The following is an 11,590-nucleotide window of genomic DNA, read 5'->3' as shown; positions in this document are numbered from 1 at the left end:
TGAAGTGCCTCATCCACGAGGCAGTGAAAAGATAACACTTGAAAGGAAACAAAAACACACTGGAAACATCCTATGATATTATCTTACAATATTAGTTATGTTATAATATTAGTTCTTTTCCCAAAGTACTATACTCTCTCAAACACAACTGTAGGCCCCTAACAAAACATGTCAGCTATATCCAGGGAAATGTCTGCCTAGCATTGATTTCTCAGTGTGCCTCCACCTTTGGTGCCAATAAACTGGCCACCAGGTGAGAGGAAGAGGGTGGAGTGAGGCGGGACAGGCTGGGGAGAGAAGCCAGCCAGGCTGAAGCAGAAAATCAAGAAGTGACGATGGGCCATCTCTGCTTCCACAAGGGGATGCACTGTTGTTCTCAAGGACGTTTTGGTCTGGCGAAGTCCGCCTAGTGCCTCCATCCTGGGGAATCCATCAAGGTAAGTTCCACACCCTTGCCACCCATACACAATGAGCCCTGGAGGTGCAACAGTTAAGCACTCAGCTGGTGGGTCAAACCCAACCAGCTGCTCCTCGGGAGCATCCTTGGAAACCCTGGGGGACCGTTCTACACTGTCACGTGGGGTTGCTATGAGTCAGAACTGACTTGGCAACACACAACAACACACTTCGCTAGGTGATACTGAGGAAGGAATTTGCTGGCCTAGAGAGAAGAGTATATGCTTTCTTGTCCTGATTTCACATTTAAAAGAAAGAGGTCAATTTCACTGTCCCAACTATTTTTGAACACTGAAATAGGAATTTTAAAGCTTATACTATCTGGAAAATCTGGTGGCTTAGTGGTTAAGAGCTACAGCTGCTAACCAAAAGGCTGGCAGTTCAAATCTACCAGGCACTCCTTGGAAACCCTATGGGGCAGGTCTGCTCTGTTCTGTAGGGTCACTATGAGTTGGAATCGACTCGACGGCAACTGGTTTTTGGTTTGGTTTACTATCTGGTCATTCTAGCCTTAAGTCAAGCAACACTACAGAATCAGCTGTTAAAATGAAGACAGGCTCTTTATTTTTTATTAACTTTTATTGAGCTTCAAGTGAACGTTTACAGATCAAGTCAGACTGTCACATATAAGTTTATATACACCTTACTCCGTACTCCCACTTACTGTCCCCCTAATGAGTCAGCCCTTCCAGTCTCTCCTTTCGTGACAATTTTGCTAGCTTCCAACTCTCTCTATCCCCCCATCCCCCCTCCAGACAGGAGATGCCAACACAGTCTCAAGTGTCCACTTGATATAATTAGCTCACTCTTCATCAGCATCTCTCTCCTACCCACTGTCCAGTCCCTTCCATGTCTGATGAGTTGTCTTCGGGAATGGTTCCTGTCCTGTGCCAACAGAAGGTTTGGGGACCATGACCGCCGGGATTCCTCTAGTCTCAGTCAGATCATTAAGTATGGTCTTTTTGTGAGAATTTGGGGTCTGCATCCCACTGATCTCCTGCTCCCTCGGGGGTTCTCTGTTGTGCTCCCTGTCAGGGAAGTCACCGGTTGTGGCCGAGCACCAACTAGTTCTTCTGGTCTCAGGATGCTGTAGGTCTCTGGTTCATGTGGCCCTTTCTGTCTCTTGGGCTCTTAGTTATCGTGTGACCTTGGTGTTCTTCATTCTCCTTTGATCCAGGTGGGTTGAGACCAATTGATGCATCTTAGATGGCTGCTTGTGAGCATTTAAGACCCCAGACGCCACATTTCAAAGTGGGATGCAGAATGTTTTCATAATAAAATTATTTTGCCAATTGACTTAGAAGTCCCCTTAAGCCATGGTCCCCAAACCCCCGCCCTTGCTGAGACAGGCTGTTTAAACTTTGGATTTTACCACTCTTTCTTTCATAGAATGGGGATATAATATATTGCACATTCATTTGAGGGAATAGATATTTTTATAATGTACAATTTTGGCCAACACACGAACCCACTGGGAATAAAGAAATGTTAATGATAATAATAATAATAATAAACTATTTTACTTACGTAGCAACTCCATGATGTTGGGTGGGAAGTTGGAGTCCCTGGGTCCTGTGAACAATTAACACACTTGGCTGCTGACTGAAAGGTGAGAGGTTCACCTCTACCTCCACCCAGAAGCACCTCAGAAGAAAGGTGTAACACTACTTCCAAAAACGTCAGCCAGTGAAAACCCTCTAGAGCTCAATTCTACTCTTGACACATGTAGGGCCGCCATGAATAGGAATCGGCTTGATGGAAACTGGTTTGGTTTTTGTTTGTGCAGGATGTGGGGATTTTAACTATAATGTCTTAACCCAGGATAATGTCTTAGCTCAACTAAATTTATAATCTAAGGCCTAAATAGTTTGTGTTTATTCAACTTCATCCCTTGTTAGCTGTTTAACCTCAGGCAAGTTAACCTCTCTGAGGCTCAGTTCTCACTCCTTAAAATGGGGTAATAATAAGATTGCCTCCGTCAGTACTGGCAGTGAAGGTTGAATGGGACAGTGTGTATGCACCACTGACCAGAGTGGGATGAGGAAAGTTCTTAGCAAACGTTAGCTATTATTATGACTATTATTTTATCCAAAAGAAAGGGATTGAAAGCAGAGGGGGAAGAGGAAGAAGTGGGTGCGAGGGGAGGACCAGGCGACAGGCAGGAGGTGCGGGCGGCCGAGTGGGGGAGAAGCGCTTTCACCACTTCCCAGCATTTATTGCAGGTTCTGCTCTCAAACATATTTTGTAAGATCCCTATTCAAGGTACTGTTTGGACCCTTTGGAGTCCAGCAGCAGGGCCACCAAGGGAATCATTAACTTCACTGGATTATCTTGTTTGTGGATGTATTGACTCTTTGGGAGTCAGTAACATTTTGGGATTGGGACACACTGTTTCCTGGACATTGTTGGTCAGCCTCAAAATGGAACAGACGAAAGTGGTCCTTCTATTTCTTTTATTTCTGCCACCAGGTAAGGTGTAACATCTTTTATTTTAATCATCATGTTTCCTCCTAGCAATGCATGACTGTGCCAGGTTTCGTACCATGGTTTTAGGTGTACCTCGTTTACTTTAGCTCGTGGTTCATGAGCGTCCCAGTTCAAAATCTACTATGAGATTAAGGAATGCTTCAGGAATAAGCTTAATCTCGCTGTGAACACTGCAGGGTGTTAAAAATGAATGGGCAGAGACAATCAGGAGTGACTTTTCAAAGCTAAGAGATTGAGCCCAAATGATTTTAGCTGGAAAAAAACCCCATACAGCTAACAAACCTAAAGGCTGTCGTTGTTAGTCTCTTTGCCTAGTTCTCAGTTGGATTAATCCAGAACATTTTTATGAAGGTATCATGCTCCCCTCATTTCAGAATTTAAAACAATGAATTCTCTCTTGGAGTGTATTTGACCAGAGTGCAGTTGGATTCCCCGTTTCCTTGTTTGATCTGGTTGAAGTGAGACTTTCCATACTTACATGTCTCCTTCTTCTGCTTGGAGAAATCCCAGGATCAACTTGCCAAACGATGTGTGTGTATATTAATTCAACAAATATACACTTAGTGCTTGGGGTAGGCCGCTTTTCACACGTATATACACGCCTCCTTTACTCATACTTGCTTTTTTATCACCTGGTGAGATAAATTCAGTACATCCATCCCCGTTGTGAGGGCGAGGGAATCCAGACTTGGAGGAATCCTGTGAATTGCCCACTGACCAAACTACCAAATCCAGGAAGTGAAGGAATCAGGGTTTAAACCAGGGCTTTCCAAGGTTGAATCCAGTGTTCTTGCTGTTTCAACTTTTTTTAAACCTTCTTTAAAATTCATATTCTAAACATGACCTAGCTCCTCGTTTTTCCCTTTTAAATAACTTTATTGAGATATAACTCACATGGCAGACAAGTCACCCATTTAAAGTATACAATTGAATGGCTTTCAATATATTCAGAGTTGCGTACACATCACCACAATCAATCTGAGGGCATTTTGGTTACCCCAAAAAGAAACCCCTTAGCCATGAGTCCTACCCAACCCCCTCCCCACCATTACACCCCCTCCCCCATCTGCTTTCTGTCCCTACAGAGTTGCCTATTCTGGGCATTTCATAGAAATGGAATTGTCCAATAGGCTGGTGTTCTTCCCACAAACAGTGCACAGACACTTGACGGTTGCTTTATAAATTACCAGATAAAAATTTTCAAGTTGCATTTTAAACAAGAACCAAATATATTTGGGTTTAATGAGAAGACATTTAAGAAATATCAAAGAAAATACAGAGCAGGAAAGATTAAACAAAGACTTTTGTGAAAAGCAGTTGTGTTTGTGTGTGTGCATGTGTGTCTGTGTCTCTGGGTGCGTGTGTCTGTGTGTTTCTGTGTGCCTGTGTCGCTGTATGCATGTGTCTGTGTGTGTATGCATGTGTGTGTGTGTCTTTGTGTCTGTGTGTGTGTCTGTGTGTGTGCGTGTCTGTGTGTGTGTGCGTGTCTGTGTGTCTGTCTCTGTGTGCGTGTGTCTGTGTGTTTCTGTGTCTGTGTCTCTGTGTGCATGTGTCTGTGTGTGTATGCATGTGTGTGTGTGTCTTTGTGCATGTGTGTGTCTCTCTGTGTGAGTGTGTGTCTGTGTGTGTGCGCCTGTGTGGAGGGAGGCTATGCATATTCTTTTTCCACCCATGGAAAGAAGGAGCTGGAAAGATGAACTTACTTAGTGGGTTACACCCAAGTGTTAGAACGAGCTTCCCCGCACCAGGATAGCATGTTTTAACCAGCCTAGGAAAACCCCTGTCTTTCATAGGCTCTTTTTGAAAGGAAAGCATTTACCCTGACTTTCCATGGAAGTAACCTTCATCTTTCCAGTGAGCTGAAATACCCAGGGAGAGGCAGACTTTTTCACAGCTGTGCTCTATGAAAGCTGGATATGTGTTTTGCATTTCAGGAGCCACTAAGTCTTTTCTTTCAAACACACAAGCATGTGTGCACATACACACACCAGTGGTTTTTAAAACATCCCCATTATTAACAAAATACGCTTGTTTGGGCCGCAATATATGCCTATATTTGGCCTATAATATAAAAATGCTTTTCACCAAAAAATGTGTTAATATTTCTTCACCAACAAATAAGCCACATTATAGCCCATTGCCATACGAACTGCAGTGGTATAAGAAAAAAAAATGTGGAAAACCTGTTAAAGAAAAAAGCCACAAATAGATTCTCTTCCTGGATATTTCTTTGGAATGTCAGCCCCTAAGGCGGATTCAGCTGGTCTACACGACGTAATTTGCTATGTATCTAGAGGCAACATAATTAAAGGATGATATAAACAGGAATTTTCTTTTTGAATACCACTTAGAGCCTAGCCTGCTATACTTTCCAGAACTCGTGAAGTTTAATTTAACTCTTTATAAAATTCATTTTATAGGTTTACTGTGCGTTCGTTTTTGAAATCACATCCTGGTCTATAGAATTTACCAAAGCACAATTCTTCTTGGGACTGAGGGTTTAAATGGGAAGAAAATACAGAGTGGATTTCGATCTGGACCTAAGATCCATATTTTCCCACAATTTTTTGATACATTTATTAAGTGCTGCTTGGTGTATTAGGTTTAGACTGCATCAATCAACTTCCTGTTCAATAACCCATCTTTTTACTGTGGAGTGTCTTAACTTGGGGAAGGGAGCAGAAGCAGGTGCAGGGTGTAGGGATGGGGTGAGCTCTGCCTTAATCTCTTAGGGTGATCTCCCTCTGTTCAGCATGCGCATTTTCTGGGTGGGCAGGCAAGGCCTTTCCGAGAATGAGGATCTGCCTTAAGGGTCCTTTCTGCTGGAAAATTTTATCCAGCATACAAACATGCTTCAGGAGGTCTCATCTTTAAAACAGGTTTGATGACGGCACATTCCCTGCTGCTTTCTCAGCAGACTTTTGAAAGCCTTGTGTCTTAGTCATCTAGTGCTGCTATAACAGAAATACCACAAGTGGATATCTTTAACAAACAGAAGTTTATTCTCTCACAGCCTAGGAGGCTAGAAGTCTGAATTTAGGGCAGCAGCTCCAGGGGAAGGCTTTCTCTCTCTGTTGGCTCTGGGGGAAGGTCCCTGTCATCAATCTTCCCCTGGGTCTAGGAGCTTCTTAGCACAGGGACCCCAGGTCCAAACGACATGCTCCGCTCCTGGTGTTGCTTCTTGGTGATATGAGGTCCCCCTCCTCTCTGCTCCCTTCCGTCTTTTATATCTCAAAAGAGACTGACTCAAGACACAACCTAATCCTGTAGACTGAGTGCTGCCTTATTAACGTAACTGCCTCTAATCCTGCCTTATTAACATCATAGAGGTTAGGATTTACAACACATAGGATAATCACATCAGATCACAAAATGGTGGACAACCACACAATACTGGGAATCAAGGCCTAGCCAAGTTGGCACACATTTTGGGGGGACACAATTCACTCCATAACACCTTGTCTTCTCATGTGTTCCCACTGCCATCTTCTTAGCCGCTCTTTAGCCCACTCACCTGGCTTTGGTCCTTCCCTCTCCCTTTTACGTGGTCAAGGGTGCCATGGTACCTGATCCAGTGAAAACGTTGCTATCTTCACCTTACCTCGCACCTTTGCGGAAGTCATCCGTAGTCCGTGCCCAAAGGATGGAGCTGGCTTCTCCAGACTTGGGTTAGTTGTGCCAAAGCCAGGTCAGGTGTTACATGGAGACCCAGAACAATGGACACCCTTTGCAGTCTTGTCTGCGGAAACATGGCCAGAGCCCCATTGGCCACTGTCTGCAGTAGCAAGGGAGGAAGCAACTGTCAGATTCTGGGCCTCCAATTTTATCTCACAGAAAAATCACGGTCAGCATTTGTTCTAGACTCTGTTTTTCGAGGATATCCTTCCCAAATGCCAGGTCCTGTCACCATTGTGGCAAAACTTATCAGCAATTTATTGTGATGTGTCACTTCACCCAGTATAAAAATGACCTTGTATTATAGATGAGATTCTTACCGTCCAAGGATTTTTGCCCAAAAGGAACCACAATTTAGTTTCGCCAGTCGCTGTGGAGTCGACTCTGACTCACGGCGACCCCTGTGCGCCAGAGCAGAACTGTGCTCCACAGGGTTCTCAATGACTGATTTCAGAAGCAGATCACCAGTGCGTTCTTCCAAGGTGCCTTCAGGTGGACTTGAACCACTAACCTTTCAGTTAGCAGCCAAATTCATGAGCCATTTGTACTGCCAGGGACTCTACAATTTAGTTCAGTTCCTATTTGTTCTTAATTGACCACCAATTTGCTAAAATGCTTGCACCTCAAGGTGGAACCATGCTCATTGTCAGTTGAAATAACAGTTACAACCATAGAGTAAAACCAAAAACCTGTTGCTGTCGAGTCAATTCCGACTCATAGCAACCCTGTGGTATGCAGTTGGGAATTGAACAATGGCCTCCAAGTTCCATTTATGCCCAAGGATTGACAAAATGACACTAAACTTGGTAACAGCATGGCCACTTTACCCTTTGTCACCACTGAAGATCAATGAATGATGTTCTGTGACGGCATGGCCGGCGAGAGTAAAAGGACAACAAAACTTATTCTTATAGGCAGTTTCTTATCCAGTAATATGGTAACAGAGCTGTTAAGTAGCTGTAATTTATTAATCTAGTTAATTTACTAATATAACGCAATCTATTAGTGGAATTTTTCTGGACTAAATATTTTTATTCATGGCCACCCATTCTACTTCTAAAAACGCAGCCAGTTTAATTGCATGGACACAAAGCTGGCAATGGCGTTAATTGATCTGATCAGTTGTCCCACTTTTATTCTCCCCTTTAGGTCGAGGAGGCTCCCTGGAGAACTACGTAAATACTGAAGGGGCTTCCCTCTTTAGTGGCATGAAGAAGCATCTAGAAGCAGGAAGCATAAGTGAATGTGTGACAAAATGCGAGGAGGAAACCGAGTTCATTTGCAGGTATTTTTGTCACCATTGCAGCCACGCAGAAATCGCGCTGTTTGAGACACTATTGTTTTGATGACAAGACGTTTACTCATGGATTTATTAACAGAAACAGACTTAGGAGGAAAGAGGGAAGTGTGTGGAATCAGAATTTGGAATCTGTATTTGCTCCCTGAACCTGAAAGCAGACCAGCAGTTTCTTGCTAAGTTTTTTAGTGTCCACTTTAGGAAAACACTTGAAAGGAAACTATTTATTTCCATACATGACATAAACATTAGCAACCATTGTTCTGAGTTCTACTTTTTAATATCATCATTAATAAATATTTAATGAGGGTCATGTGAAGGCAAGTTTGTCCTAGGCCCTAAGGACGAAGGAAGTAGATACGGGGTCCAGTTCCTGCCCTTTTGTATTTATGGTCTAGTCACAGAAACTGGATATAATGTAAAAACTTAAATATATGTGTATATATATGTGTATACATATATATACACACACATATATATATATATATATATATATACATACATACATCCATCCATATACAGGGGCCCTGGTGGCATAGTGGTTAAGAGCTCAGGCTGCTGATCAAAAAGATTGGCAGTTCAAATCCACCAGGTGCTCCTTGGAAACCCTATGGAGCAGCTCTACTCTATCCTATAGGGTCACTATGAGTTGGAATCGACTCAACAGCAACGGGTTTGGATACACACATGGCAGCTAATGCCAAGTGCTGATAAGTATCTGGCACATGGAAGTGGCATGATCAATTCATGCTCTATAAAGATTCAGAGGAAAGAACAATTCCTAAGGGTTGGACCACTAGAAAGGACCTCCTGGAAGAGGTGGGGATTGAGCTGGGCTTTGAAGGGTGGGAAAGATCTTGATAAGCCCCAACAAGGCATGGAGGCATGGCCATGAACTCTGAGACAGGGACAATGAATAGACTGATTTGGGTACCACGAAGGGCTCAGGTAGGGTTCTAGTGGGAGAGCAGGCTGGAAAGGTAGACTGTGGATGGTTTGACGGCCAGACTGAGCATCCACGATAGACCATGCTGATGGGGTAAGGAGTAGGGTGGGGTGGGGAGAATGTAGAGATGGAGTCACCAAGTCATGTAGACCATCTACACAATGTAATGGTCATTACAAGCAATCAGAGTTGCTTCTTTCCAACACAAAAGCAAATATTCTGGCTCTTAATACAATTTAAAATCTGAGTGAAGAAAAAATAAAACGGTTGATACAGAAAGAAGAGAAAATTCGGAGGGAGAAGGTATGAGAAAACAAGAGTCACCGCCACGATGATGAGTTCATTTTCAGCACTGATACTGCGCCAAAATGATCCGAGAGGTGCTGCTTCCCAGCTCCCTGACCCATCAGCAGATACAATTGTCTTTGGTGTTGCTGCTGTGTCAGGCTTATGCACAAATGCTTGCTATCCTTAAATAAGGGGGAAAATGTGGCATTTCCTGACTTTTCTTTTTTCCTGCAGATCATTCCAATACCACAGTAAAGAGCAACAATGTGTGATAATGGCTGAAAACAGGAAGTCTTCCACCATCAACAGGAGGAGAGATGTCATTTTATTTGAAAAGAAAAGTGCGTGTGATGTTTTCTCTTCTTCCTTTCTTTCCCTTCTTCTCTTCCTTCCCTTCCCTACCCCCACCACCACACCCTTTTGTTTCATCTCTTTAATTTATGACGCCAGAGAACGAAGGCACTATGGTATGGTGAACTGAATTCTTAGTCAGGACGGGGCGTGGCCACTAACCAGCTATGGTGGCTTGACCACATCACTTCACCACCCGTGTTTCCTGTGTTCTGATTTGATTGATTTCTACCTCTATGACCCTGAAAATGAGACACTCAAAATTTAATTTTATTACTTTAGGGAGGTGGTGGGGAGTCTAAAAGTTCCTTATGATCTTGGCTTCTTGTTCTGAAGTGAGAGGGGTGGGTTGTGGCCGTTGGCCACAGTAACAGTTGGATAGAGACAGTGTCCTTGTTTTTAATCTTAATTTTCCACTTTTTTGGTCATGCTGTTTATCCCCTCAGGCTCCTCCATAGTTTCCTATTGTTTAGGACAGAGGAGGCTTGGATTCCTATAGAAATCACAGGTCTTTTTACAAACACTCCATGAGATAACTATGGAGATTTTAATGAATGTACGACGATTGTGAGGATGGCACAGGACCGAGCAGTGTTTTGTTCTGCTGTATGTACGGTCGCTATGAGGGGGAACCGACTGGACAGCACCTAACAACAACATGGCACTGTTAAAACTATTTCCTAGTCTATTACTTGCTAATGGTATTAAAGCCAAAAAGCCAAACCCACTGCTGTCGAGTCAATTCTGACGCAGAGCGACCTTGTAGGACAGAGTAGAACTGCCCCCACAGGGTTTCCAAGGAGTGGCTAGTGGATTCGAACTGCTGGCCTTTTGGTTAGCAGCTGAGCTTTTAACCACTGCGCCACCAGTAACAACTTAGTAGTTCAAATATTCTGTAACTGAGGGTGTTAAAGGAGACCAGAGCAAAAAACCCATACCAGTTGCTGTCAAGTCGGTTTAGATTCTTGGGGACACTGCGTGTGCACAGTAGAGCTGTGATCCATAAAACAGAACCGTGCTTCCGGGACGTTTCTTCTGAGGCACCTCTGGGTAGGTTCAAACTGCCAACCTTTGGGTACTACCCAGGGACTGCAGCAGCATCCTATTTCATGTAGTCCATATAGTATTGACAATGCTTTGCAACGTTCTTTCCAAGCTTGCTGCAAAACTCCAAATAAGATTTTTAAAAGTTTTTCTTTAGGTTAGGGTTATTTCTATGCGTTGATTCCTCTTCTTAGGTTTAAGGTTTAATTAGCTGGGTCGCTGTTGCTCTCCTTTCCTCATCCCTGTTTATCTCTAATTCTTGAGATTAAAGTACAGATTAAATTTTAAATTTATCTGTTGAAGTTAATAGTTTTTACCAATAGTGATTAAAGGATGAGATAAATAGGATTACATACTATCCTCCAGATTAGTAACGTATATCTACGGTAGGATTCTTCTTAGGAAACGCAGACATTTCAATATGTCATTTGTAAATCGTTAACCAAAAGGACTAGTTTGAAGTTGCTTGTTGTTCAAGGTGAAGGAAAGGATCGAAAGGTTACGTAAACTCGGATGGGTACATACAAACACCAGAGGTAAGAGGTCAAAAGTCCGGTCAGTCCTGGCGTTTGCTTCTTTACCGTGGAATATCGACCCATTGCCAGAGTCTCTGCCTCATTTTTCTGGGAAGCGATCGGTGTCAGACCATAATGACATCTGCTGCATGCCCACTGCTGCCCCCCAATCCAAGCCGCCATCGACTCCAGCAGGGGCCACTGCCGTAGTCAGCCCGCTTGCAACCTGAGCGGCCAGAGTATGGCTTTAAAACCTAACTTCCCCGCTTAAAACCCTTGGGCGTGCATATGGAATAAAATCCAATGCTTATACCAAATACTACTGATAACCTGCCTTTGCATCATCTAACCCCCAGTGGCCACTGTCTGCTTGACTCAGGAAGCTTCGGCTACCTGGGCAGTATCTCTGTTCCTCAGACTTGGTGATCACACCCCTCCCTCCACCTGGACCCCCTTCACCTCTGCCCTGCTCGTGGCCAGCTGCTTCTCCTCGTTCAGTGCAGTGTCACCTCCTTTCAATAGCCTTGCCCA

At 43.6% G+C, this 11,590-nt stretch overlaps 1 protein-coding gene across 1 annotated transcript in view; it reads left to right on the top strand.

The window, feature by feature from the left end:
• The first annotated feature begins 2,876 nt into the window (after nt 1–2,876).
• The window catches only part of PLG (plasminogen), a 47,233-nt gene continuing 38,519 nt past the window's right edge, over nt 2,877–11,590 (top strand). The window contains exons 1-3 of the mRNA XM_049905031.1: nt 2,877–2,925; nt 7,768–7,903; nt 9,384–9,490. Of these exons, the coding sequence (XP_049760988.1) occupies nt 2,877–2,925; nt 7,768–7,903; nt 9,384–9,490 (292 nt within the window). The remainder of the gene's footprint in view (nt 2,926–7,767; nt 7,904–9,383; nt 9,491–11,590) is intronic.

The sequence above is a fragment of the Elephas maximus genome, chromosome 1 (genome assembly GCF_024166365.1).
Source record: "Elephas maximus indicus isolate mEleMax1 chromosome 1, mEleMax1 primary haplotype, whole genome shotgun sequence".
NCBI classification, from domain to species: Eukaryota; Metazoa; Chordata; class Mammalia; order Proboscidea; family Elephantidae; genus Elephas; species Elephas maximus.
This window is presented reverse-complemented; position numbering and strand designations above follow the sequence as displayed.